This window comes from Lottia gigantea, assembly GCF_000327385.1.
Source record: "Lottia gigantea unplaced genomic scaffold LOTGIsca_18, whole genome shotgun sequence".
In the NCBI taxonomy this organism is placed as follows: Eukaryota; Metazoa; Mollusca; class Gastropoda; family Lottiidae; genus Lottia; species Lottia gigantea.
This window is the reverse complement of record NW_008708301.1, coordinates 1,264,180-1,291,930: the sequence shown is the minus strand read 5'-3', so window position 1 is coordinate 1,291,930 and position 27,751 is coordinate 1,264,180. Positions and strand designations below refer to the sequence as shown.

At 34.9% G+C, this 27,751-nt stretch overlaps 8 protein-coding genes across 8 annotated transcripts; 6 read left to right on the top strand and 2 right to left on the bottom strand.

The window, feature by feature from the left end:
* Window positions 1–378: 378 nt before the first annotated feature.
* LOTGIDRAFT_89490 (hypothetical protein) lies at window positions 379–636 on the bottom strand (the record flags this gene model as incomplete). The annotated part of the gene is made up of 1 exon (XM_009052091.1): window positions 379–636. A coding segment is annotated over one exon (258 nt), but the record flags the coding sequence as incomplete, so codon positions are not given.
* Window positions 637–1,196: 560 nt separating this feature from the next.
* LOTGIDRAFT_158776 (hypothetical protein) lies at window positions 1,197–2,770 on the top strand (the record flags this gene model as incomplete). The annotated part of the gene is made up of 2 exons (XM_009052211.1): window positions 1,197–2,063; window positions 2,267–2,770. 2 exons carry the CDS (start codon window positions 1,197–1,199, stop codon window positions 2,768–2,770), a joined length of 1,371 nt encoding a protein of 456 aa, XP_009050459.1.
* Window positions 2,771–5,700: 2,930 nt separating this feature from the next.
* On the top strand, window positions 5,701–8,792 carry LOTGIDRAFT_158775 (hypothetical protein; the record flags this gene model as incomplete). Its single annotated transcript, XM_009052210.1, has 2 exons — window positions 5,701–6,690; window positions 7,113–8,792. The coding sequence occupies 2 exons, from the start codon at window positions 5,701–5,703 to the stop codon at window positions 8,790–8,792; spliced, it is 2,670 nt and encodes an 889-aa protein (XP_009050458.1).
* A 2,204-nt stretch (window positions 8,793–10,996) lies between these two features.
* LOTGIDRAFT_113802 (hypothetical protein) lies at window positions 10,997–12,114 on the top strand (the record flags this gene model as incomplete). The annotated part of the gene is made up of 2 exons (XM_009052209.1): window positions 10,997–11,544; window positions 11,931–12,114. Coding segments are annotated over 2 exons (732 nt in total), but the record flags the coding sequence as incomplete, so codon positions are not given.
* Window positions 12,115–12,117: 3 nt separating this feature from the next.
* LOTGIDRAFT_113902 (hypothetical protein) lies at window positions 12,118–12,864 on the top strand (the record flags this gene model as incomplete). Its single annotated transcript, XM_009052208.1, has 1 exon — window positions 12,118–12,864. A coding segment is annotated over one exon (747 nt), but the record flags the coding sequence as incomplete, so codon positions are not given.
* A 924-nt stretch (window positions 12,865–13,788) lies between these two features.
* LOTGIDRAFT_114080 (hypothetical protein) lies at window positions 13,789–18,804 on the top strand (the record flags this gene model as incomplete). Its single annotated transcript, XM_009052207.1, has 9 exons — window positions 13,789–13,901; window positions 14,631–14,778; window positions 15,933–16,068; window positions 16,295–16,378; window positions 16,825–16,969; window positions 17,095–17,182; window positions 17,426–17,512; window positions 18,062–18,191; window positions 18,740–18,804. The coding sequence occupies 9 exons, from the start codon at window positions 13,789–13,791 to the stop codon at window positions 18,802–18,804; spliced, it is 996 nt and encodes a 331-aa protein (XP_009050455.1).
* A 2,509-nt stretch (window positions 18,805–21,313) lies between these two features.
* Window positions 21,314–21,823, top strand: LOTGIDRAFT_87026 (hypothetical protein; the record flags this gene model as incomplete). The annotated part of the gene is made up of 1 exon (XM_009052088.1): window positions 21,314–21,823. A coding segment is annotated over one exon (510 nt), but the record flags the coding sequence as incomplete, so codon positions are not given.
* A 2,056-nt stretch (window positions 21,824–23,879) lies between these two features.
* Window positions 23,880–24,629, bottom strand: LOTGIDRAFT_56347 (hypothetical protein; the record flags this gene model as incomplete). Its single annotated transcript, XM_009052069.1, has 1 exon — window positions 23,880–24,629. A coding segment is annotated over one exon (750 nt), but the record flags the coding sequence as incomplete, so codon positions are not given.
* Between the last annotated feature and the right edge of the window lie 3,122 nt (window positions 24,630–27,751).

Sequence of the window (27,751 nt, the reverse complement as noted above, 5' to 3'; positions counted from 1 at the left end):
GATCGTTTAATTACGTCATTGGTGAATGTCATTGAAAGAGAGTGCGTCCTGTCTTTTAGTAATTGATTCTATTGCAACGCATTTACCACTCAGAAATGAAAGAAAAAATTCTCTTAAGACCCCTTATATTATATTTCTTCATATATGTTAAATTTGACTTATTGACCCTAGAATAGTTCGTATCGGTAAAGAAATTACTTAAAATATGGTTGTACATAATTACAAGTCAAAATTGAAAGATATGAATGAGCCATATATAGATCTAGGCTATTCTATTGATATGTGTATTTATGTAAGAACGAGGAAGTTTTGAATGAAAGATAAGACCCATTATTATAATATGTACTTCAACATGTCAATAGCCAAACAAATATACCACTTACCTATATTGACGAGCTTTACATTATCATTGGCAACAGCGGTCAACGCCACAGTGGCATTTTGTAAAGATTGGTGACTATTCTTCGGGTTCTGGACAACTTTCCCAACTATCTTCTTATTTTGTAAAACTTCCACAAGAGCACAAAGTCGAACACCATCTTTCATATCCTCTTCTAAATTTTCTATTCCCAAATTTCTATCTTGCATATGTATATTAGCCCAGTTGACAAAAGTATTGGTTTGTATTTCTTTCCACTTGTCCCCCGATGATATCCCCCGTCCCTGTTGGGAACGGGCAGGATGACCATTGCTCATAGTCGTCACTTCGCCCATATCTATCTATAATTGTAGAGCGAGACACGTCCTGATCAAACCCAACCCAATCCACTATATACTTTGAACGTTAAACAGGATACAGGTTTTTTCCAATAGAGTAACTCAGCCGTGCAAACATACATTCCGATCTTTCAATGGTTCAGAAAATCCCTTTCATAAATAATATCATATTCGTAGATACGTATAATTTTAGAAGTCTCCTCATCTTACTTTTTAAATAGACTTAAAATTTAAATATAATACACCATTTGATGTTGATTTATTGGAAAATAAATATTCTCGCATGTATGCTATTTACAATCACTATCTAAATGTAGTTCGATTTGAGACTTGAAGTTTAAATGTATATATTATAGCATATATATTTATGTAAGATGTGTGCATACTTATACAAAATAATATTAGTATGATGACGACGTCAATCACAATTGCAATTACCAAATTCAGATGTTGATGAAGACTACTACAAGACGAGGAAGATGTTACTACAGGACGAGGAAGATGTTACTACAGGACGAGGAAGATGTTACTACAAGATGAGGAAGATGTTGATCCACAAGACGAGGAAGATGTTGATGAAGACTACTATAAGACCAGGAAGATGTTACTACAAGACGAGGAAGATGTTGATGATGAAGAGTACTACAGGACGAGGAAAATGTTACTACAAGACGAGGAAGATGATGATGAAGAGTACTACAAGACGAGGAAGATGTTACTACAAGACGGGGAAGATGTTACTACAAGACGGTGAAGATGTTGATGAAGACTACTGCAAGACGGGGAAGATGTTGATGATGGAGACTACTACAAGACGAGGAAGATGTTACTACAAGACGAGGAAGATGTTACTACAAGACGAGGAAGATGTTGATGAAGTCTACTACAACTACAAGACCAGGAAGATGTTAATACAAGACGAGGAAGATGTTGATGATGACGAGTACTACAAGACGAGGAAGATGTTACTACAAGACGAGGAAGATGTTGATGATGACGAGTACTACAAGACCAGGAAGATGTTACTACAAGACGAGGAAGATGTTGATGATGAAGAGTACTACAAGACCAGGACGATGTTACTACAAGACGAGGAAGATGTTGATGATGGAGACTACTACAAGACGAGGAAGATGTTTTACAAGACGAGGAAGATGTTACCACAAGACGAGGAAGATGTTGATGAAGACTACTACAAGACCAGGAAGATGTTACTACAAGACGAGAAAGATGTTGATGATGAAGAGTACTACAAGACGAGAAAGATGTTACTACAAGACGATGAAGATGTTGATGATGGAGACTACTACAAGACGAGGAAGATGTTACTACAAGACGAGGAAGATGTTACCACAAGACGAGGAAGATGTTGATGATGAAGACTACTACAAGACGAGGATGATGTTGATGATGAAGACGAGGAAGATGTTACTACAAGACGAGGAAGATGTTGATGAAGACTACTGCAAGACGAGGAAGATGTTGATGATAGAGACTACTACAAGACGAGGAAGATGTTACTACAAGATGAGGAAGATGTTACCACAAGACGAGGAAGATGTTGATGAAGACTACTACAAGACCAGGAAGATGTTACTACAAGACGAGGAAGATGTTGATGATGAAGAGTACTACAGGACGAGGAAAATGTTACTACAAGACGAGGAAGATGATGATGAAGAGTACTACAAGACGAGGAAGATGTTACTACAAGACGGGGAAGATGTTACTACAAGACGGTGATGATGTTGATGAAGACTACTGCAAGATGAGGAAGATGTTGATGATGGAGACTACCACAAGACGAGGAAGATGTTACTACAAGGCGAGGAAGATGTTACTACAAGACGAGGAAGATGTTGATGAAGACTACTACAAGACCAGGAAGATGTTACTACAAGACGAGGAAGATGTTGATGATGAAGAGTACTACAAGACGAGGAAGATGTTACTACAAGACGAGGAAGATGTTGATGATGGAGACTACCATAAGACGAGGAAGATGTTACTACAAGACGAGGAAGATGTTACCACAAGACGAGGAAGATGTTGATGAAGACTACTACAAGACGAGGAAGATGATACAACAAGACGATGAAGATGTTACTACAAGACGATGATGTTGTTGATGAAGACTACTTCAAGACGAGGATGTTGATGAAGACTACTTCAAGACGAGGAAGATGTTGATGAAGACTGCTACAAGACGAGGAAGATGTTGATGAAGACTACTTCAAGACGATGATGATGTTGATGAAGACTACTTCAAGACGAGGAAGATGTTGATGAAGACTACTTCAAGACGAGGAAGATGTTGATGAAGACTACTACAAGACGATGAAGATGTTGATGAAGACTACTTCAAGACGAGGAAGATGTTGATGAAGACTACTTCAAGACGAGGAAGATGTTGATGAAGACTACTTCAAGACGATGATGGTGTTGATGAAGACTGCTACAAGACGAGGAAGATGTTGATGAAGACTACTTCAAGACGAGGAAGATGTTGATGAAGACTGCTACAAGACGAGGAAGATGTTGATGAAGACTACTACAAGACGATGAAGATGTTGATGAAGACTGCTACAAGACGAGGATGTTGTTGATGAAGACTACTTCAAGACGATGATGATGTTGATGAAGACTACTTCAAGACGAGGAAGATGTTGATGAAGACTACTACAAGACGATGAAGATGTTGATGAAGACTACTTCAAGACGCGTATGATGTTGATGAAAACTACTATAAGACAAGGATGATGTTGATAAAGGCTAATACAAAGATAACGGAGTCTTCTACATAATGATAATGTTGCTGACTACTACTACACTACAATGGTGGTGAGTGATGAAGACTACTAGAAGCTCAGATAAAAAAAGAGGAAGTTTAAAGTCTTCTACGTCTCAAGGATGATGGTGATGACGTAAAGGACATGCCAAGTATGACTACAACAAAGCGAAGATAAAGTTTATGGCGACTACTAATAAAAGTAGATAAGAGCTCACGTAAAGTTGTTTGTCTTATACAACACTTACCATTTCGAACTCCCTTCAATTAGCTTAAGATATGGCATGGGTGAAAAAAAAACCTTGCTGATAACATACAGGGCGGATCTACATCTTACATTTAAACAAATTATATTTTATCTGTTACTCAGTCATGTGTAAGACTAATATGTTTGAATGATTATGCATACCCACTAGCATCTTGATCATCCTATTCGGGAACATTGTATTTTATTTATGACTAATTTTAAGCTCCATTAGCGGTGCATGCAAGTCACAGTGACTGACTAATCATTAAACTGCATTATATTATGGGTAGTCCGAGAAACTGTTAATACTATCTGCAAGATCTGAAATTATTTTGATGGTTTGTTCTTTTGAAGAGTCCGAAAGAAATGTACCGTTTTGGTGAAAGACGCCACACCTTTCGTGCTTTGAAACCTCTCAATCCTTAACCGTTGTATCTATACCCCCAAAACCTTTTTATTCCTTATCTCGAGAAAATACCTATCGATTGACACCCGTCTTGCCTTTCGAGAATATAACAGCATATGAATTTTCTAAAAGTTTAATTTCTATTGTGTTTTTGACAATCTTCTTGCACTATCTTTCCATAAAGTAACTTCTTTTTGACCCTCTTTCGGTGGCAGAATCCTCTGTTAAAGCCTGTAAATGGTACAAGAGGTTTTCGGGATACTTTACGAGTCATTACACAACAAGAAGTTATAATTCTTCCTATAATAAAACTAAATGGGTAAATCTCATCTCATCTATGCACCTTAATATGGGTTTGGTTGTTTCTCGGACATGATAGTACGTATTATATCCACGAAAAAGAATAATTCATGGGCGTTTTTGTTATCATATTTATGATATTTTGAGAGAGCGTCCTTTAAATACTAGGCTACCATGCAATATATTGATATAGCTGATTAATGTGAACAGAAATGAATGGGTATCGTGTATCAATATAATACCCAGTACTAATTCCATTGTAATACCTGTTTATTTTATTATTTATCATATTGTTGTAAACAAACCATCATGAGCTTATATCAAATCCCCTGTTATAATATAGAAATTATTTTTCCTATCATCATTAGTTAACCGAAGCTTCTAGAACTATTAACCATATTTAATCTCTTCATTCAATTAATTGATTATTATTATCATATACGATATACGTGTCTAACTAGCGGTGTCTTCCTATTAGTGCTAATTTCAATTTGAGCTATTTTTCCTGTGGTGGTTACGGGTTTACATATACATATTTTCTTTTACCGTTTGGAGCAGAAGTTTATTAAATATTGTGATTTGAACATGGAGAGCCACCATTAATGTCAAATATAGGATTGCAATTTTTCTTGGTTTTTTTTAATCATGGTATATCACTATGTTAAAATATTCCAATAATATGATGTATCAGTGTAGCTAGTTGAATCAAAAATCTTTGCCGCCATTAGTCCATCAAACTGAAACTAGTCTTCGATACTTGAAAAGGTGCATTAATGTCTTTCACTTTTTCAGAGGGAGATAATATTTCAAAATCGTTAACTGAATTTTTCTTTAGTCATTATCAAGGGAGGTAATTTCTTTGTCGAAATCCAACATTAAATATAAAAAGTTTAGAAAAAGTCTTTCAACAAATCAAATTAATGTCTTAAATTGAAAACACCATTGTTGAAGTATCAAACTTAAAAACGTAAATCTACTAAACATGTAGAAATTTGATATACAAAACTGTAGTTTATAATACGTTTAAATGTTAAAGATCAGATGACAGTTGTTAATAAAGTAGCCAATCCTTTCAAAGTTTACAAATGAGTCTGACTTTTATATGATACTTATTGTCTTAGTTATTCAAAATATATGTATTACTCTCATTAAAACATCCATTATCTGGATTCAACAGAAAGCTATAAAATCTGAGCAAAATTCAGCAGACCTTGATTTCAACGATTTGAGCCTTGTATCATTATGATGGTTGTGAGTTTGGTGATTATGATCTGGTTTATAGCTACTCGCCAGGCTACAACAGACGCTTTTTATAGAGGAAATGTATCAGATAGTATAGAATATTCGTTACCGTTTGAAGAAGCTGCAATATTTCATGACGATTTTCTGTCGCAAGCTAATTATATCTACAAACTATATTGTCAACAGTCTTGTCAGCAAGTGGACATCACCATGAACAACAAATATTGTAAATATTGCTTTTGTGATTCAACCTGTAGTTACTATGGAGATTGTTGTCCAGATTATCCTTACATCAACCAATCAAAATTGATGCCCCACAGTTGTCTCCCGACACAATTTCCTTTTCGAGGCAAGTACTTCAAAATTGTTGGGTTCTGCCCTGAAAATCATGAAGATAACAGAATGGTTGAAAGATGCAAAAAAACATTTGTGTACAATTGGAAATCAATACAACCGGTTTCGGACCAAGATACAGGTTTAACGTACAAAAACCGGTATTGTGCTAGCTGTAATGGTGTTCGTGGTTCTCGAGTTGTACCATGGGAAATTGGTGCTAAATGTGATGGTGTCACTCCAGAACTAGATGTGTTAGACAGCAAACAGCAAGTTTATATTAGTATTCTTACCACTGAAGATTGTAATGTAGTTTTTGTAAAACCTGACAACATATCTTATCGACCCTGTTCAACAAACGATTATATTCTTCCTAGGCAGTGCAATTCGACGGGAATGTCATCGATTGAAGATCCCTTAGTTGAGAAAGGTTGTTTAACATTCCAAGAAAACATTGTTCGCTTTTATCCAAATGTCTTCTGTTATATTTGTAACTCTTTTTTAACATGGGAAGAAATCAAAGATAATATTGTAGGACATGATTCCAATGTATTTCGCCTTGCTCTCTCGGCTTTATTAGATCTTGATGGCTCGGACGATTATGAAGATGATAAAGTCAACAGCATGAAATCATGTCCATTCACAGATCCATACACAGTAAGTTCTTTTATGACAAGTAATCAAATGAGACCAGTGGCGGCGCCAGCCTTCTGAGACTGGGGGTACAAATAGGGGGCAGACTGACTCAATGGTTGTGTGGGGGGGGGGGGGGGAGGGGACTACTCTTTGGTGGTGTCATAGTCGCAAACCTTAGCGTCTTAGAGGGTTCTCTCAAGAAAATGACCTCCCTTTGGCTCCGCCACTAGTGCAAACCACTTTTCAAGTATGTAAACCTTTCTCCAACAATGACAGTTAGCTATCATAGGCTTGATTGATATTATTTTTTTCAATGTGTTTGATTTAATATATTAAAGAAATTTTCATAATATACGTATACGCGACCATATATTGTTCTGTGTGTCCACTAAGGAACAAGGACAGTTGAAATTGTGCAGTTAATGATAATATTCTTATTACAGTGTCAGTGCAGAAATATAAGTTGTGTTGAAGGAAAGAAGTTCGAAGATGGTCAATGTGTGTCTGTGTTTAAACTGACCAATACTTATAGATATAACGTTTGTTTTCATGTTCAACTTAACTTTAACTCTAGTGTAAATTCTCCTAATGATACATTCCTCGAAAAGTTTGTCCAGAATATGGCATCATTAGACGCTACCTTTGATTGTAATTTGTATACTGATTATTTATCAGAATGCGGACCTAATATAACTTTGAAATTTCTTATGAAATGCACGCTTTATTTTCGAAACCCAATAAACATTGACGTATTTGAAAAAGCGATTTTATTAATGACTGAAAACAAACTAAATTTGACTGTTGATTATCCGGGAATAGAGATATATTTGACTGATAAATGCAAACGTGTATCAGGAGCGCTATACATAAATAATGATTTAACTGTTCCATGTTCTAAATATCTAACAGCCAATATCCTTATTACTCAATATAATTTCACCTTCGATCGAAACATGAAATCCCAAACAACTTCACTTATCCTTACCAAAACATTTTTGTGCCCTAAAATAATCTTGAATGAGGATGAAGTTGTGGTTTCACCCACAAATGACTCTCTGTTAATTCTAGCAACAAACGAAACAATTGAAGCATTTCAAGATGTATCTGATGATGAAGAGTCTGGGTATTTGGTTTGTGTGGATGATTACTTACATTCACAGCTTGATATGTTAAACTGCGACACTGAACCTCCTACTGTGTCTATAACGCCAAGATATTCAACTCTTGGGATAGTTTCCGGAGTTTGTACCTGCATTTCTGTTATCTTTCTCGTTATAACTTTGGTGATTTTCCGATGTGTTAAAAGTTTGAGAACGACCATTGGAATTGGCATAATTGCGCTTTCTGTGTCTCTGGTTATAGCCCAATTGCTATTTGAATTCGGTGCCGAGCAGACAGAAACCAGTTGGGTTTGTCAAACCTTAGGAATACTCACCCATTTCTTTTGGTTAGCCTCAACGTTTTGGATGAATGTCTGCACTTTAATCCTGTTTTACAAGTTGAATTTCCCTGTTGAGTCTCGGAATCTATCAACTAGACTGTTACTGATAGCTTCCAATTTATATTGTTGGGGTAGTTCTGGTCTTATAGTAACCATTCTAGTCATGTCCTCTTACTATACTGATAATTCGTATGGGTATGGAGGCACCTCGTGTTATATTACTAGTATTAATGGTCGACGTTATGGCTTTGCTCTACCAGTTGGTCTTCTTGTTCTGATTAATATACTTCTCTTCTCCTCTACTTTCATCAAGTTAAAGATGAACGAGAAGCTGCAATCAAACCAAGAAAGTCAGATCAGTATGTTAGGTTGTCTTAAATTATCTGTTATCACTGGCCTAACCTGGATCTTTGCTTTCGCCTTTGAAGCTACTGGAAACGTCTCTTTCGCTTATCTGTTCACGATATTTGTGGGATCACAAGGTGTCGTGATTTTTCTAACCTTTGTGGGCAATAAAAGAGTTTTCAGAATGCTTAAAGCAAGTTTTAAAAGTTCAAGTGAACACTATATTCAGTCTAGAAGAGAAAGCTCAAATGTAGAAAATAGAAACAAATCTGTCAATTTAAAAAGTAATCCTGAAACTGAAGAGTTTGATGAAAAGAAGAAATTGGGACAGAAGTGATGCAACAGATCAACGGACGAGTTCCGAAGATTTCGGAAGATACGTAGTAATATAATGCATGGCAATCTATGTCGTTTATTTATTTTCATTATATGTTAATTGTTATTTGTGATTTAAGTAAAGAATAGAAATAAAAAGTAAAACGTAGACTTATATCTAATTTACGGAGCCCCTAAGTACGGAGCCCCTAAGGCGCAATTGTAAACATATTTATTTATTATATGTTTACAATTGCGCCTTAGGGGCTCCGTAGAATTTAACTCACTTTTTCTATATATTACAAAGTATCTTAAAATGACGAATCATGATTTGAAGGCTGAAACTTCAACTGTGAGCTGTGAACACGTTACTGATTGGCTTAGCTAAAAAAACATCACGTTTCCAAGACTGAAGTATGACCCAACTGTCCCTTTAACAGAGGGAAATGTGCGAATAGACGGTGTACATTGTGAATATCTTTACATTAAAATGGAAGAAGCAAACCATGGTCGAGTTCGCACCTCACGTATTCGCCTTTTTACATTATTGACAGTATCCATCATGCGACACAGAGTACCGGGTAGAATACCTCTGTTCACTCCTAGCATATAAAGAGAGTCCAGGAGTATTTTAGGGGGTGTGCTATTGGGCCCTGCCCACTCCTTCAGGCCTGTGAAATGCCCAATTTTGAAGTTGAAAAGTACATTCATTTCATTTTTAAAGCCCTCTAAGTGCTCATCCCCTGGCCTCAGTGGGCCTTGGTCCTTTGGACCTTGGAGACACACGTCTAAGTCTGAATATTTGAAAAAAAAAATACTCCAAAAACAATCTACCACAATCCTCTTGTACTTAGTTGTCTGTAAAAAAAAACCTCCTTTATCGTTGAACTTCTGAATCTTGCACAATGTACTTGATACCTGCCTTCATTAGAAAAATAATTTACATAAATTTAACTCAATTTTAGAGGACAAGTGATGTTTCGGACTACGTTTTATCATTTTCAGTTGATTTTACAGACCTGCAAATCGAACACACCCCAGGAAATCGCCCAAAGTGCGCGTGCATATCAGCATATATATCAACATCCGCCTGAGTTCATCGTCTGTTTTAATGAATGGAAATGTTTCTGATACCTCCAATTTGGACCCGACGAGTAAATATCATATCATGGACGATATTTTTTCTTATCATGTTTCTTGTCCAATTTTGTTTCTTGATATCTCAGTTTTCAATAGAAAAGTCGGCACAAACCAAGGAAATTGATAACAGGTAATTATCGATACTCATTATTGCCTGACAATCGTCTTATCTAAATCGTATTCTTTTACATCAAAAGAGGGGAAAATACTGGATATGTGGGTTATCTTTATGTGGGTATATGGAAGTATGTTTTTGTCAACGTAAAGTTTCCAAACCTGAACCGGAAAACATTCTAAACAAATAATAAGTTTTTGAAAAGTTTGAATATTTGTAGAATTTAAAACAAAATTCAATTCAGAAGCACTAGTGATCAGATAGTTAAACAATTTATTTGCTTTTAGCAATTTATGATAATGGGAATTAAAGATGGGTTTCCTTATATTTTAGTGTCAAATTAAGTAAACTATTGGTAAATTGGTTTTTCTTATGAATAATCATTTATTCTTAATCATATCATTATGTTCTTATTGCTTACAATTAAGAGTTTTAACCAATCAAAAATGTCCATGTATGTACAGTCTGGATAAACAAAAAAATAAGACTATTTGACCTTTCTCGATCGGTCACTAATTGGAATTCTGCTGGTAATTGTCTTCTCATTTAGCTAAATATGAATTAATTATGGACATGCGAGACAAACTGGTATTTTCCAGGTCATTAGAATACCTCTACTTTCAATTCATATAATATTAGCATTTTCATTTTAATAAATGAAAAAAAGGGAACCCATCTTTAAAGAATATTCTAAAAACACATTTTACTCATATAATAAGGCAGCTAAAGAAGCAAATCATTTGTAACCGTCAATAAATAATTTTGAGGCATAATTCATGAAATTTTTTGGAACAAGATATTTAACTTTTGTTTAAAAAAGAATCATTAATAAAGGTATTATATTCATTTAATACTGTAGATTACCCAACGAACAACGTGAACGAAAAAGAGTATTAAATGCTACAGAATTGAAGATTTTATTGGGGGAAATCATTCAAAATAAGTTTCGACCACCTGATGCAGCCTATAATTTTAATGTTAGTATAAGTGATGAAATTCCATTAGATAGAGATATACCAGATACAAGACCTCCAGGCTGTCTGGCCAAATCATACACCATTCCAGATGGCATCAAGGTGTCTGTCATCATCATTTTCCACAACGAAGCTTTGACAACTTTATTACGAACAGTCCACAGCGTACTTTACAGATCTCCAGCTAATATACTGGAGGAAGTTATACTTGTTGATGACCTCAGTACCTTTGCAGATCTTGGAGAGGTTTTATCAATATACGTGTCATCACTGGATCCAAGAGTACGTATATTGAGGAACACACAGCGTCAAGGGTTAGTTAGATCTAGATTAACAGGTGCTGATAATGCTACTGGTGATATTTTGATATGGTTAGATGCTCATATTGAATGTAACACTGGTTGGTTGGAACCACTGGTTCATGAATTAGCTCGCAACAACCAAACCATAGTACAACCTCACGTTGATGTCATTGATTCCAATACTATAGATTTTTATGCCTACCCTGGAGATATGTTCCGTGGAGGATTTGGATGGGATTTAAGGTATGTCATTCTTTTTTTCTTCCACATCCTCTAATAGAATAGGCACATAGTTTTGCAAGACTTTCATTTACTGGCTGAAATTGACCACTCTGTTTTCACAACAATTCTGCTATTAGAAATTGTCTGCCATACATGGGTGGCCACCTTTATATACAAATACTACAAGGTTTATACCAATAAAACTGTTTTTTATTAATTATTCACCTAGGTATTTACAAAACATTCGAAAAAATATTGTGATGAAATTGCAGAAAAAAAGTATACATGTGAATGATCTTTGAAAGTAATACTTGTTTAATTAACAAATGGTATAGTCCGGAAGGGCCGCCATCTGCAAATTAAAATAAACAATCACGTGTGATAACTTATCCAATATTTTCTTGCAGATATTCGTGGTTTCATTTACCAAAATACTTAAGTCAATCCTTTACATCAGTAACAGATCCTTTCCCAACACCAGTACTAGTTGGTTGTGCTATAGCTGCCAGGAAAGACCACTTTGATTCTACTGGAAGATTCGATGATGGGCTTAATATTTGGGGTGGAGAGCACTTTGATTTATCATTTAGGACATGGTTATGTGGCGGAAGAATCCTAACTGTAACATGTTCTCGTGTGGGACACATGTTTAAAGAAAATAAGTATGGTTTTGATGGCGATAAATCAACTGTCATACGAAAAAATCTGATGAGAATATCAGACATTTGGTTAGACGAATATAAATGGATATTCGATGCAGTGTCAAGAGCATTCGGACCCGATCCAGTAATGACACACGCTGAACTCAAGTCAAGGATGGCTAGAAAACAATTGAGGCGAAAATTAAACTGCAAGCCCTTTAAATGGTTTCTGGACCACATCATGCCTGAGATTAAAGTGCCTTCTTACTCTGATGATTATTTTGGAGAACTGACTAATTATAAAACAGCATTATGTTGGGCTCCACTAGAAGATGGGTACATTGGTATAACATATGATTGTTTTAAACACAGAATATTGCCAGAAAATCATTTCAGTTTGGATTTTCGAGGTCGACTTGGGCACGATCATCAATGTGTTTATATGGACAAACATACTTTGTTGTTAAAGAAACAGCCCTGTGAATGTCTTACTGACTCTAACCGTGCTGTTTGGTCTTTTCATCAGATCAAGGAATATGCTGGACAACTACTTTATGAGTTCGATGGTAGATTCTGGTGCCCAGTCCATGTTACAAATATTGCAGGCATCCACTATAAAGAACAAATGGTTCAAATGCATCAATGTAATTCATCCGATCCCTATCAAATCTGGTCTTTCACTTACACTTTAGTTAAATAAACCTCCTCATTTTTATTTGCATACTTCAAAATGAGTTTTTGGATTATTTATTAAGAAATATTTGCAAGAATTCACAAGGCAGAAATCGGAATATTTCTGACATAGCATTAAATCATTGACTCAGTAGCTGAACAGAAGTTATATCTAAAACGCCTTCATCGATGGAAACATTTAGTTAATGGCATCAATTAAAAATCTGTGCATAAAAATCGTTCCAGGGATCGAATCTTTATCCAAATTGTAGCCTATAAATCATAACTGCGATTTGGTTAAAATATAGTTACTGTCGGTGAATCGAATGTGACTGCATAGAAATTGCAGCTCCAAAACAGTCATGAACTGACATAAAAAATGAACATAAAAATGAGCACACATTATCTCTTCGAAATTTGAAATTCGGAACACTTTCGGATGAAATTTTTGAGACGAAAATCGGTAGCTTTTCAATGTAAACTTTGACTTTTTATATTTCTATGTCACACTTAACCAATCAAACCCGTTTTGAAGTTGATATTTAAATTTATTTTTAAAAAAAAGTCAGCAAAGTATTTCTCAAGGAATAGGCCTACAGTCTGCTGTAGTATATATTCTAATACTTTGAAAGCTTTCACACACTATTTGAATGAACTATCAATTAAACTATTCCACATGATGAATTTGATTTAAAAAAGATGCGAAAGTTTCTGTACTTTCCCACCTTTATCCCCGACCTGCACCCAATCTGTCAAAGATCAAAGTGTACCGCTGCATTATATATACCGTGTCTGGTAGACCGCGACTTGTAACTTGCCGATTGTACGCAAGAGAGTGTTTGATTGGATAAATTCACTGACAATATTTCTTACAACTCTAATTGGTTGACAAAAAAAGATATAAACCAGACTCGTTATTATCGTCTGCATATTTTTGCATTATACTTGAGAAATGTCTGAGCAAACTATATTACATAGTGGATATTTTCACCCTGTTTTAAGATCATGGCAAACTAGTAATACCTCAATCCAACCAGAGCATTTGATATATCCAATATTTATCACGTAAGTATTGAATACATTATGCCTTTACATTGTATAGCACGCGACCCGTGTTCTAAAGGATACCGTACATTTCATGAAATAATTCTTTTAAACCATGTAATGTTTTACCTGTTTAATAAAAGTGCAGGTAAAGTTGAATTTCTCGACAAAGACTTACTTCTTTGGACTGGATGGTACTAACAGCAAGAACTCACTTATATCATTGGTTTGCAGTTCTACAACATGTTTTTCTTGTAATTTCTGAAAATGCTTATTTTTGAATTATTTTAGCATCTTAGAATCGGTAGTGTGGTGATGTTATCCCTTGCTTGATCTGTCCAGTCAAATAGTTGAGCACCCGGCCACAACCCCTCTTGAAAAAGTTCCATTGCCTGTATTTACATTGCTATATAGAGCCAAATGTCACTACTAGCTACACAACTTTTACTCTCGATCTTATCATACATTGGAGATTTTGATTAACCAAATTGTCTTGCTTTGTACGGATTTTATTATCCAGTCGATTACACGTTTGCATGTTATTGTTATATACGGTTAGTTATTATTGTGGTTTGTGCTTTGTAGCCTATAATTATATCCATGCGAGAACAATGAAGTGATCACTCAACAGTTACCAACTAAATGCAAGTAGCATTTTATGATTTTTATGTGCGGAGCTTGCGAGTCGATCCCGATTCGCCAAAACGAACTTTCAGACCATACGTAAAATCTTTCTTTCTCGTCAATTAGAAACGACCCAGATGCATTAGAAGAAATTCCCAGCCTTCCAGGACAAAGCAGATATGGAATTAACACATTATTTGATGCTCTGGAACCCTTAGTAAAGAAAGGGTTAAAAACCGTTCTGCTATTTGGAGTGTTATCTAAAACTGAAAAGGTAAGTTATGAAATATAACGAGATATGTATGATGATTATATAATAAAAATAAAAATATCTTAACGTTTCAGTGGTTAACACACACCCCATGCATACCCCATACTGCTGCAAATACTGCATTATATGATTTTGCAGCTTCGATCGTAAAATTCAGCGGGTTACACGACGCGAAACCAATTTTGCGCGAATATGACTAAAAAGATATCTGATATATGAGATACCTGGAATAAATAATGACTTTGAATATTATTATTCACAATATTGTTGGCAATTATTTACATAATAATGATTAAGCTGTTCGGTAAATTGGTAAATCAAAACTTTTTGGCCTTACCCTGATCTAGGTCAGAAAAATGAAAATATGAAAAACATTAACTTATTCACTTGAGTTTTTAAAATTTTATAATGCATTTTTATACGCCCACACATAAGATGGGCGTATATTGTAATCCCCCTGTCGGTCAGTCCGTCGGTCCGTCCGTTCACATTTAGTTCGTGCTCACTCTACAGGCTACAATTCTTTACAGATTCTTTTGATTTTGATTTTGAGCGTCAATGTCAAGATGATCCCTATCTATTTTCATTATCGGATAATTTTTCACCGAAATATCGTGTCTAACTTGACGTTTCACTCAATTAGCTATATTGTGCAACTCGTGCTCACTCTACAGGCAACAATTCTTTACAGGCTCTTTTGATTTTGATTTTGTTTGTCAATGTCATTATGAAGATGATCCCTATCGATTTTTGTGATGATTGGATAATTGTTTAATAGTGTTATATTTATATCTATTAGCTATATTGTGCAACTCGTGCTCACTCTACAGGCTACAATTGAATGGACAGCAAACAAAGACTTATACTTACAATCAAAGCTATCAGTGGGCGTAGGTTAAGTAATGCAATCTATTTCCAAAGCTTTCCGATTGAACGACAAAAAAGAGCAGTTTCAATAACTCTACAGTGCGTTTGCAATTATTTTTCGAAAATAATAAAAATATTTTTTTACATTGTGGCTGAAATGATTTATATACTTGTCAAAACAGCCATGTTTATATAATAGTGTATTTTAATATTTTACTAAATTTTGGGTGTCAAGTTGCATTAAAGTCATTATTTAATGTCAGAGGTTTTTATTTTTGAATAATTTTCAGGATTCCAGGGGGTCTCCAGCAGACAGTGTTTCTAATCCTGTTGTTGAGGCATTGCCGAAAATAAGAAAATGGTTTCCGAATTTACTTATTGCTTGCGATGTCTGTATCTGTCCTTATAGTAGCCATGGACATTGTGGTAAATATTTACCTATTCCTACACGCGCATAATCGATTAAATTGGAGCAAAAGTTGGCATGCCACATTTATCATACTATTTCTTATAACCCAGTTGCTACCAACATGTATGATTCATGTATGAAAATACTATCCCTACACCCGCCTCAGATATTTTTCCGTAAAGAATTTCAGTAAAACATGAAATTTGATTATATTTGGTAAACGGTTTGTTATTTTCCTGCCAGGTATTTTAAAAGAAGACGGCTACATTGACAATGAAGCATCTATAAATAGACTAGCAGAGATCTCAGTCGCATATGCTAAAGCAGGTATCAGTATGCTTAACTTAACTGGAGTTTTTGCCGGACGAAATCAAAATATCATAAGCTATGACAAAAGTCAGCAGCTTTCTATAAAATATTGTGGATTTTCTAACAGCGCTACTTTTACATCATGTTCAACGGCATCCGCATTTCAGGCCACCATGGACATAAACGGGATAGACGTGAGACAACACAAAGGAATGAAAAAAGAAAAATATCCACGGTAGTATCGGTGAGGGTGACAAACCTAGTCGGCCGTATAAAAACGGACGAACGCAACAATTCGTGACAGTTCATAAATGGATGTAACAAAACTAGGAAGCGGTCTGTAGTGGCACGGAAAGCATTTGTCTTCCCCGGTATCTCACAGTTCTTTCAAATTTTGGACAGTTAATTCACGTTTACTCCCCGTTGCTGCGCCGATGGTAAAACGGGCGATTTCTGTTTTCCAGGTTGTCATATAATTGCTCCATCAGATGTAATGGATGGTAGAGTTGGTAGAATTAAAACTGCTTTAAGAAGTCATGGCATACAGAATCACGTTTCAGTAATGTCATATAGTGCTAAATTTGCATCAAATTTTTATGGACCATTCAGGTAAAATATTATTCACATTATGATTCACATAGTCAACCAAAAGAAAACGTAATTATAATCTCAAATTTGATGTTCATATTATTGAATTTACGCAAACTTGAATGCCAATCATTCATACATTTCAGGGAAGCAGCAAAGAGTGCCCCAGCATTTGGTGACAGAAAGAATTACCAATTACCTCCAGGTTCTATTGGTTTGGCTGAAAGAGCAGTGGTGGGTACGGGTATTAGACCTCCATACTGAATTCAACGGGATTTCGAGCCCTTGCACCTCGTTTCTCATCGAACAGTTTGTATCAGTTGTGTATGACGAAACATAATAAGAAGTTGACCGGAAAGAGCTAATCTGTACCTACAGATGTACGGTGTCATATTAACATGTACATGCGTCCTATTCTTTGGTGTGTGGTGAAGACTTCACTTAATTAATATATTTATTGTTTCTTAAAACTTACAGGATAGAGATGTTGCAGAAGGAGCTGATATGTTAATGATCAAACCAGGAATGCCTTATCTTGATGTGGTTAGAATGGCAAAACAAAAGGTAAAAACTCAATGATATCATTTTAACCAATGTCTTTACCGCTAAGGTGGAATTATTCAAACTGAAACCGACTCTTAAAGTTGGGTTTCCTTATTTTTGAGTGTCAAATTAAGCAAACTATTTGATTAATTGGTGTTTCTAATGAATTATCATGTATCAATATCATTATGTTCTTATTGCATATAATAAAGAGTTTTAATCAATCATAAATGTCCATGTATGTACAGTCTGGAAAAACCTAAAAAAAGTCTTTTTGACCTTTCTTGATCGGTCACTCATTGGAATTTAGCTAATTATGAATTAATTATGGATTTGTGAGACAAACTGGTCATTAGAACACCTCTACTTTCTGTTTGTATAATACGTATTATCATTAGCATAAATGAAAATAAGGGAACCCATCTTTAAGAGAAATGTCAAATACATCTTCAATGTCATCTATTCGAGCATATGGCACCTTTTCTACAGCCCAACTTACTATTAATCAGGACTCATACACTCAAACCCATACAATTTAAATTCCATCATATTGTATCCCTTTATCTACAGTATCCTAATCACCCGTTAGCTATATATCATGTATCTGGTGAATATGCTATGTTATATCATGGTGCTAAGGCTGGTGCTTTTAAACTACAAGATATTGTTCTGGAAAGTTTACAAAGTATGAGGAGAGCAGGTAATATTCCATTATTATATTAGACGTTCTTATCTTAGTATCGGATTAGGGTCTCATGATTTTCTATGGAATTAACTAAGACTGCGACATTTTGCGATCTTACGGCGACATTATCGATTCCTTAACGATCTCAACGTCGATTATTGGCGACAATGCCGCTCACCGTACGGTATCTGACGCTTCCTTCACTTTTATACCACTCTTATGGTGACCTTAACATGTTCTGAGCTTTTGGCTTCATGCTATTGATAATTGTATCAAGGAACATGAATCAGCTGCATATTGGCATTTTGATCATATTGACTGCTAGACTTTCTCGCTACTGGGTTGTCTCACTCATCACAAGTTTGTCGGCCGATTTTCCACAGCATCGTGATGTCACTGTATACACTAATGGGCAACCAATTTTGACCAAAGCCACTTCTGGAGTGCAAGTTAGAAGACGGTGATTCAAGCTTAATTATGAGACTTTTCAGAATACTGACAGTCTATCTGGAGGTAGCTGCCATTGGACATAGTTGTCTGACAAGTTGTATTCTTTGTTTCAGGAGCAGATATCATCATTACATATTTTGTACCCCAGTTGTTAGATTGGTTGTGTGAGAATAGATAATCGATTGGTAATGGTGATATCTTACCGTAGGACTGATCACAAAATATAAGAAAGAAGTCTACTTCTGGCACAATAATATACTGACGAATACTAATTTGCACATTAACAATGTCGCTGGTTACCTTGGTTTTATCTCATTTATTCCTATTTTGTTACCGATCTTTTTGGGTATTCCGTATATTATATATTTTATCATGTTATCTATACCTGTGAAAAATATCATAATCAAATTTTATTTAAGAAATCCACTAGACATATTTATATTTAGTATCTATTTATATAATAAATTGATAAACAAGTTATAGTCGATGTTATCACTATTACACACCCATCATCCACAAGAAACCTAGAAATCTTTTGATCGTGATATTAACATAATTTAACTAATCAATCTTTTATTGAACCCTAGCCATACCCAGTATTCGCTACCGAGGATCGGAAATGTCAAAATCATTCCTTGAAATTTACCAAGCCACATCAACGACTCTGTGAATTAAACAAATATAAAAAGACAAAATAGGTCGATAACTGCAGCTCACGGCTTTCTCTAAGAGTGCATTAGAATACAGTCCTAAACTAAATTTATGTTCCATTATGTACTCTACTGCAATATAATTACTATAACACTTGTCATTGTCAGGGGAGTGGCACTGGGATTTAAAGTTAATTTCCTCCTCCGAAGGAAGAATACATTAGCATTTAGTAATATTTGTCTTTATAAGGTTAACAACGCGTAGGTGCCTGTTTCGCCCAATGTAATTTTGCACACCATTACAGATGTCGTAACCAAAACCGAGAAATTGCAACTCTGGGTCCTTGGTCCTTGGTCCTTGTTTACTTTGGTTTTGCTATTTGCCTTGTTACCTGATACGAGCGTAGAGAATGGGTACAAAAGCTGTTCAATGGAATTGCACCATCATTGTCATGTTTTCGCAAAAGGCGGTATAATTCAGTTTAGATAATATCATTGCTTATTTTTCAAAGTGCTAAATTGCTGGCCGTAATTTCCACAATTTAATTGATGTCAAATATTTTCATATAAGGTAATGTTTATCTTCAATAGTTAAATGAAAATGACGAAACTTGCTGTATAAATTTATCAGTAATTAGTATATGTAAATAATTCGATTTCTACAAGAATAAAATGAATATCATCGCCGTATCAATTAGAAGTCTGTTATTATTCATCAAAAAACACGTAGCCTAGTTTTTAACACTGTTTGAATAGTTAATGGATTGTGTTTTATAATTTATGTAATTTGAAACGAATATAACCTGTTAATATTAATTACTTCTCATTATAATCGGATTGATCATGAATTAGTACAAATTCATTATCGCAATATAGTTATCATGATTTGGAAGGATTATATAGGCTTATCAAGACACGCGGGAAAAATATCAAATCTTTTGCATCTGTTAACTCTTTAGATACAACGTCTTAAGTAATACTAAAACGGATTAAGAAGTTTGGAATATTGATCTATATTGTGTGAAACTTAAAACTGTCGTTTGGTATTAAAAGGACTCTTTTGAAAAATGCCACTTTACATCTGTGATCCATCATAGAACAGATATTGACATTTCTAATTATTTGTTGGCAGTTGATTTATATTTGGAAAAAAGCCTTTATTTGAAACGGTATTTTACCTCTGTGAACAAAATGAATATGAAACTGAAACTAGAAAAGATGGTAGACGACTTTTTAGCTATTTCAACATTACATGGACTTAACTATGTTGGAGGAAAAGGGAGGTCTAAATTTGTAAGATGTTTATGGCTTATTTGTGTAATTGTTATGTTTGCTGTATTAACTGTTAATATATATTGGGAATATAAAGAATATAGACAATTTAATTTCATAACCAAAACTGATGTCAAGTTTCAATCCAAACTGGAATTTCCAGCCATCACTCTATGTAATGCTCAGGCATTTGATAAAAATAAACTTAACAGATCTATTGATAACGATATTGCAGCTTATTTTACCAATAGTTTTCGTCCACAAATTGCCATCCAAGAAAATTTGAACTATTCCACTGAGAAATGGCAAAATAAAATAGTGAGCGTTAAAGACATTAACAGTTCAACCTTTAATATTTATGATACCATAAAAGTAGCATATCATGTTAATAGTGAAAACTATTCCATGTCTTTAAGAGAAAAATTCAAATATGTATTCCCATATATAATGTCACCATGCTTTACAATGAATGAACAATGGTTTGAAGAGGAATACAACCCTTTGCAGTTTGGAATTGACTCTAGGATTGTTATGTATATCAATGTCAACCAAGCTAGATACGCCTTCGAAAGCCTTACTTGCGGTATGTCTGTGTATATACATCCTCCTGATGAACCAGTCCATAAGTCACATCCTTCCGTAAAACTTTCTCCAGGTCAATACCATGATATCAAATTATCATATAAACAATATCAATATCTCCCTTCGCCGTACAATTCTTACCAAAATTCTGATTGTGTTCAGAAATCGCAACTGTCTGACACATTGAAATATTTTCCTCGTTATTCTCAAAGTGCTTGTTTATTAGAGTGTCTAACAGATTTAGTGATAGGGCGATGTGATTGTGTTGTTGAATACATTGTGTATAACACAAGCCAATATAAGTTTTGTTCTGTTTATCAAAGGGAATATTGTGCCAACCCACTGGCAATAAAATTCTATCAGAATGCTCAAAATTTCAGCGACAATTGCAACTGCCCTCTGACGTGTAATGAAGATGTGTTTGAACGACAACTCTCCTCGGAATTTTTCCCTTCTGAATCGTTTGTTGATATTTTAATTCGCGTAAATTTTACTACTGGATTACAACATGCTAGAAGTAATTTGATGCGAGTAGATATATCCTATAATAATTTAAAACTTGAACAGATTATTCATCAACCAAAGTTATATTTAAGTGATGTGGTTAGTGTACTTGGTGGTTACATGGGATTTTTTCTCGGTGCAAGTATTTTCACCTTAATGGAACTAACAGATTTGATCATACGAAGTATTATTACTGTGATCTCCTCATACTTTACCACTGAAATAAAATCAAATAAGACTTCAGTGGTAACACAGTAAGATAAATAACACCAGTGGAAAAGTATGCAACTCATTTGTAGCGACTTGTGTAATTCTATAATTTAACAGCTGAAATCCAAAGTTTTCGACCATTTGGGATTCAACATAATCTTTATACGCTGTATTTACTCTACCCTTCGTCCACAGTGTTCGAAACTAAATGTAAGCTTTTCAGGAAACAGGTTACTGTTGTTAAAGATAATGGCCTATCACTTATTAAAGAACAGTATATCTTAAACATGTCGTAGAAGTCTTTCTTGGATATACCCCTTACGGGTACTTATTTTCGTTAACATAATATGTTAACCTCATAATTCACAAAAATAGCTTTATAGGTAGAAACAAAAGTTGATATATTTAAAGAAAAGCGGTTGCTCCAAAACAGTGCTCTTTGCGCCTTTCTAATACTCTAATTTCACTGAGCATTATGTTGGTCCCGATAGTACAGTTTTTGGGTCGATCGGTTGCATTTCTGCTGAAAGGTTAGGAACATGCGAGCACCATCGAGGGTAAAACCTGGTGCGATCGTCCCAGTTCATTGAGTTCGGGTAAAAAAAAAAGTGAAGTGAACAAGTGATCGGTTTATTTTTGATCGGCCCGATTGTTGTCTCGAATCGCCTCCAGTTGTCCTCTACTTTTTTACCTGATTGAGTCCCGACCAATGGACCACAGGGAGGTGGGGGAACGAGGGACGAATCATTGATTTCTGTGAACTATCGACACGATTCCGGGTCGCAAGTATGCGACGGTATACACTGTTCCCGCTCGAGATTGGCCAAATGTAGGCGAATGTTGACACAAGCAGCCGTAGGAAACCGAAAGTAAACTGTTTTCGGACGATTTAACCAAAAGCTCCCCCGAAAGGACGAGACGAAGGAACTTTCAGACGATTAAGAGGAACTATGGTCCAACAAATTTAACATTTTCGATCTGAAGTTGCCGAGTTCTTACTGCCCTGTTACTGGCTCAGAGCGTCTTATGGTCGCTGTTAGCATAGTATAAGCGTGTAGGACACGCCAGACGTCGTGTAATTGGCGCCACTATTCGCCGAGTCACGGCGTTTGATTTGGTCAAGATTCGTCGATCTGTTCTGAAACGTCATGAGATCAAGACGGTCGTCAGATTAGTTTTGTAACATCTAATTTGCGGAGTAAAAGTGCAGTACACGCGTCTCAATGACGCTGCAAAAAAGTTAGAACGCAATACGGTCGCATAACGTATGAGGTCGACTGTTTTTAAGTTTGTAATTTTGGGGGACTTTTCCTCACGTTTGACCGCGATATCATGTCGTCGCAAAAGTCGCAGTCCGGTTTGATGGTGCTTTAACAAATATAAATGTCACCACCCTTTGCTCCACATATTCATCTGGATATTGACATATTGATCACAATAAAATCAAAGTATTTCATTATATCATTGCTTTATTTTCATATACTCATTTGAGCGCACATCACATAATAGTTGTTAAGTGGCCCGCGGTTGCTTATAAATTTGCTGTGTAGGTGAGACTCAAAGTAAAGAGGTTTATACCGAGATTGGTTATGATCTGAAAATTTCAACGAGTGGGCGTAACCAAATAATAGGGTTTTCAATTTTTATTAATTTGTGATGATTGAATTCACATAATGTTATCATTACATCTGACTGTGGTTGAATATCTCCTCGGAATAATTTGTCAAGAAGCGTATGTTTTCTTGAATGGTAAGCTCCCTAACGTTAAATAATCTGTTGGTTTACGAATGTTGTTCATAAAATGTCATACTATTGCTGTCCTAGCCTAACATATATGAACAACATGTTTCAAAAAAGAATATTCATTTTCACGAATATACAAAATCTGCCAAGGAAGATTCAACCGTCTTCCTAATTATTGTCTCTTACTTTAAATATTTCACATACCTTCCTCCGTTGTTTTCTCATTTGTGATATGAACAACATTTTTACCTTTGAACTTGTATCGCAGAACTGTTGTTATGCCAGCTGATATACTGCGATAGACAACTTCAATAATTTCTACCAGAGTTAATATACTGGCTCCCAAGAAAAATCCCATGTAACCACCAAGATCACTGATTGCTTGTCCTACTGTCAACTTAGGAACGTGGTTAATTTCTTCCAACATTGAATACTTAAACGATATGGTTATCTGAATCAGGTTATTTCTAGCATGGTCATAACTCTCTGAAATATTCTGTTTGATAAGATAATCTGAAAATGATTTTGCTGGAAACACAACAGACGAGCTATCCACATCATAAACGGTTTCGTAACACGGGTGAGAACAGTTGCAAATGGAATGAAAAGATGCCTCCGCTTGAATAATAATAGTATGAACACAATGTTCCCGTTCATAAACATTACAGTAACGTAGCTGAGTGGTTGGAACCATAAACTCAACCATACAATGACAAGTATCCAATATCAAATCAGTTAAACATTCAAGTTGGCATGCTTTAAAAGTGTATCTTGGAAAATATTTCATAACTTTAGCTGCAATGTCTTTTCTTTCAATGCAATTTCTGTTTTCAAATGAGTTGTGAGGCGCAGGTAAATAATTGTATTTTTTAACCGATACTTTGATATCGTAATGGTTACCAGGAGACAGACTCACTGTTCCCGTTCCAAATCCAATTGGTTCGTCATAAGGATGTACTGCCATTTGAATGCCGGCTCTTGAAGCTTCAAATGCATAACGGTCTTGGTTGATGTCAATATACATTGTCAGAGTACTACCTATTTTTGATATTTTTGGTGTCAAATTTTCATTAAACCATTGGCCGTTGTAAGTAAAACAAGTACGTAGGTTTAATGGAAAGACCATTTTAAGTTCATTATTTACGTCTATTTTGTCCGTACTGTATTTTGCGTATATAAATGTATCGTTTGCAAAAAAAGACATAGACTTCAAATGATCAATTGTAATTTCGGTCCTTTTCCACTTTTCTCCAGTATAATTTGGTCTCTTCTGGTGAATAGTAAAGGACGACTTGAGATAGGCATAAGATGGGTCTGTGTCACGTACTTTTGTTTTATCAAACGGATGTGTGTTACAAATAGTTAAAGCTGGAAACTCAAACTCGTTGACGAATTTTACATTTGTCTTTGTTTCAAAATTATATTCTTTATACGTGTTATACAGTCGATTAAGATTATAACTTAGACATGAAACAGTACATACAACAAAACAAGTCCATATCACTTTCACTATCTTATGTCTATTCTTATGTATAGCAAATCGAACACCATGTAATGATGTTTCGCCGACAAAGTCACTCCAAATGTTTAGCTGTTGCTTCTTTCTGTTCATGATAAGACAATCCTTCAAACCACTATAAGAATGTATATTTTCTACAAATACATCACCATATACACGAACTGTTGATGCAATACACTGTTTCATTACAACCCAAATGTAAAAAGGCTTACAGATGTTTTACCATCCAAACGAATAAGGGCGTCCAAACGTTTCATCCAGGTATACAATACCATGTAACAGATTCTAGATAAAGATTCCTACCACCGATATGTATGTTTGGGTGTTTAGTTCATCCAAATTAAAAGTAATATTTTCAGTGTTGACAATGTAACAAAACTAATTTCGGCTTCAAGTTAACAATCTGGAGAAAGGAGAATTTCCTCTTGCTCATCACCTTCCTTAATTTTCCCGAAGATCGCCTTATAATATTGATTCTTTGGTATTATACGATTGTTTAATTTCAGTCAGTTATTTTATCACTGTTTTAATACTAATTATATTTATAACGAACATTTTATCTAAGTTTTGAGAATAATCTTCTGAATAAATATGTAACCAGTTAATGAAATATTTTGAAAGGAAGAGGCAAGCCTAATTCCAATATTTTATTGGTAGACCACTCCAGACCGGAAATGTTTCCATAACATTACGAGTGGGATTTGTAATATTCTTTAATACCCATTATTATATTAGTCCAGAGATATCCTGGAATTTGTTACATTAGCACTCACATTCGTAATGCCCCTTCTCAATAAAACGTGATATATTTCATAAGGAAACAGGAAATGGCGATAAACCATGATACACAAATTAATCGATCGATTCTCGTTAATGTCCAGGCTTTGATGACTGATATTTGAATAGTGTTCAGTCAGAGGAACTGGATCTGTGGGTAACTCATTACCACTTTTTGATGTTATCAAGTTCGATACAAGGCCTTACCTAGTAAGGTCTGAAAAGAATTGTAATTTCAGATAATTTGTCTCACAGAATAACAGTTAAGAAGTTTGGGAATATCATTTTCAACTCTGAACTTGTAGGAAATCTTATCAAATTACTACAATTGGATGGACTTTTACATGATACACCATTGCCCCTCCGGATATATTATCAACAATCAAGTCTGGCTATGGGCCTGCTCAAGTCTGATATCTACCGATGATATCATGAATTATTGAATGTCTTAAATATCAGTAAACTACAGCTTAAAATTAGCTTTTCAAATTTTTCTCCTCGTATTTTCTTTTCTTTTTTATCATTCATGAAAGTTGTCTCCCTTGATATTCTTTTTAATTATCATAGGTGTATCTTTATGACATTTATTTCTACATTTGGTTCTTGAATAAAACGCTCTCAAATGGAAGACAATACCATATATTCTTTGAAATTGCATGCTTTAATTGAGATCTTGATCTTTTGATTATTATTTGAGTACGGTGGTGACTGGTAAGAGATAGAAACCAGATAAAACTAGTATCATAAATTATACCGTTACCTTCACACCTCTGGTGCTTTTGAGAAACCAACAGGATTATAGGAAAAAACTGCCTCTAGTGATTGTACTTTTCTTATGTCATTTCATGCACTGCTTATGGGCCTTATTGAACGAAAAGGTACTCGACCAGCTCGAGAAATAACAACTGATGAACAGTTATTGGTTGTCCATATGTCAATCTTGTTTACATGACAACAAACACAAAAGGTTAAGTTTTTATATACAATATTTGACATTATACATAGCTTTCAAAAAAAACTTTACGACGTCATTTGATTTCTGTAAATGTTATCTTACATTGTGACATTGTGTGCTTTAATTAACCTAAATCTGTGCCAGTGGCATTCGAAATTGAATCTGGTTAATATATATTTATGTATTTAGAAAAAGTTTAGAAAGTGAAGAATCTTGAGTATCAACAATGACAGTAATAATAGACAGACGGTGGATCACATCGAAAGTAGTGTATGTGGTAAAGCTTTCTTGACATTACGCACAATATTTGCCACTAAACTTTGAGGACCGCGATATCCTAGTTTACCATTAACACTACTACCTCACTGGAGCTGATATTTGGATTTATTAAGATTTTATTGTTATATTATATGCGATGTTGAATTATATATTGAGTTGACCCCATTCAACTCTAATGCTGAAATCAACAGCTGGTATTCATTCTTGATCATCTCTATATGTCTCTAATGTCTAATGGGTACCAATATAATTAGATGCCAACTAGTATTTCAACAGTCTTATCGTAGAGTTATGTAAATTGTTCATGAAGGTTTTTGGACCTCAAATGCTAAAATGTTGCGGATTTACCTCGGAAATTAGAACGTTACAGAATAAATATTATTGTCACGAATGTTGATTTTGTAGAAAAGTCTCTTAAAATAAAAAATGTGCAGGTAAAAAACGAACAAAAAAAATCGATCACAAAATAACATGAGTAAGTCCTACTAAGCATTATGTGATGACGAACTAAATATGTAAATTGAACACATGTCGATCATTGGCAAGGTGTCGCAAGATACATATACATGTATATAAAAACTATTTATAAACTTGTATTATTCACTATCCGACCATTATCTGCCACTAAAAGAAG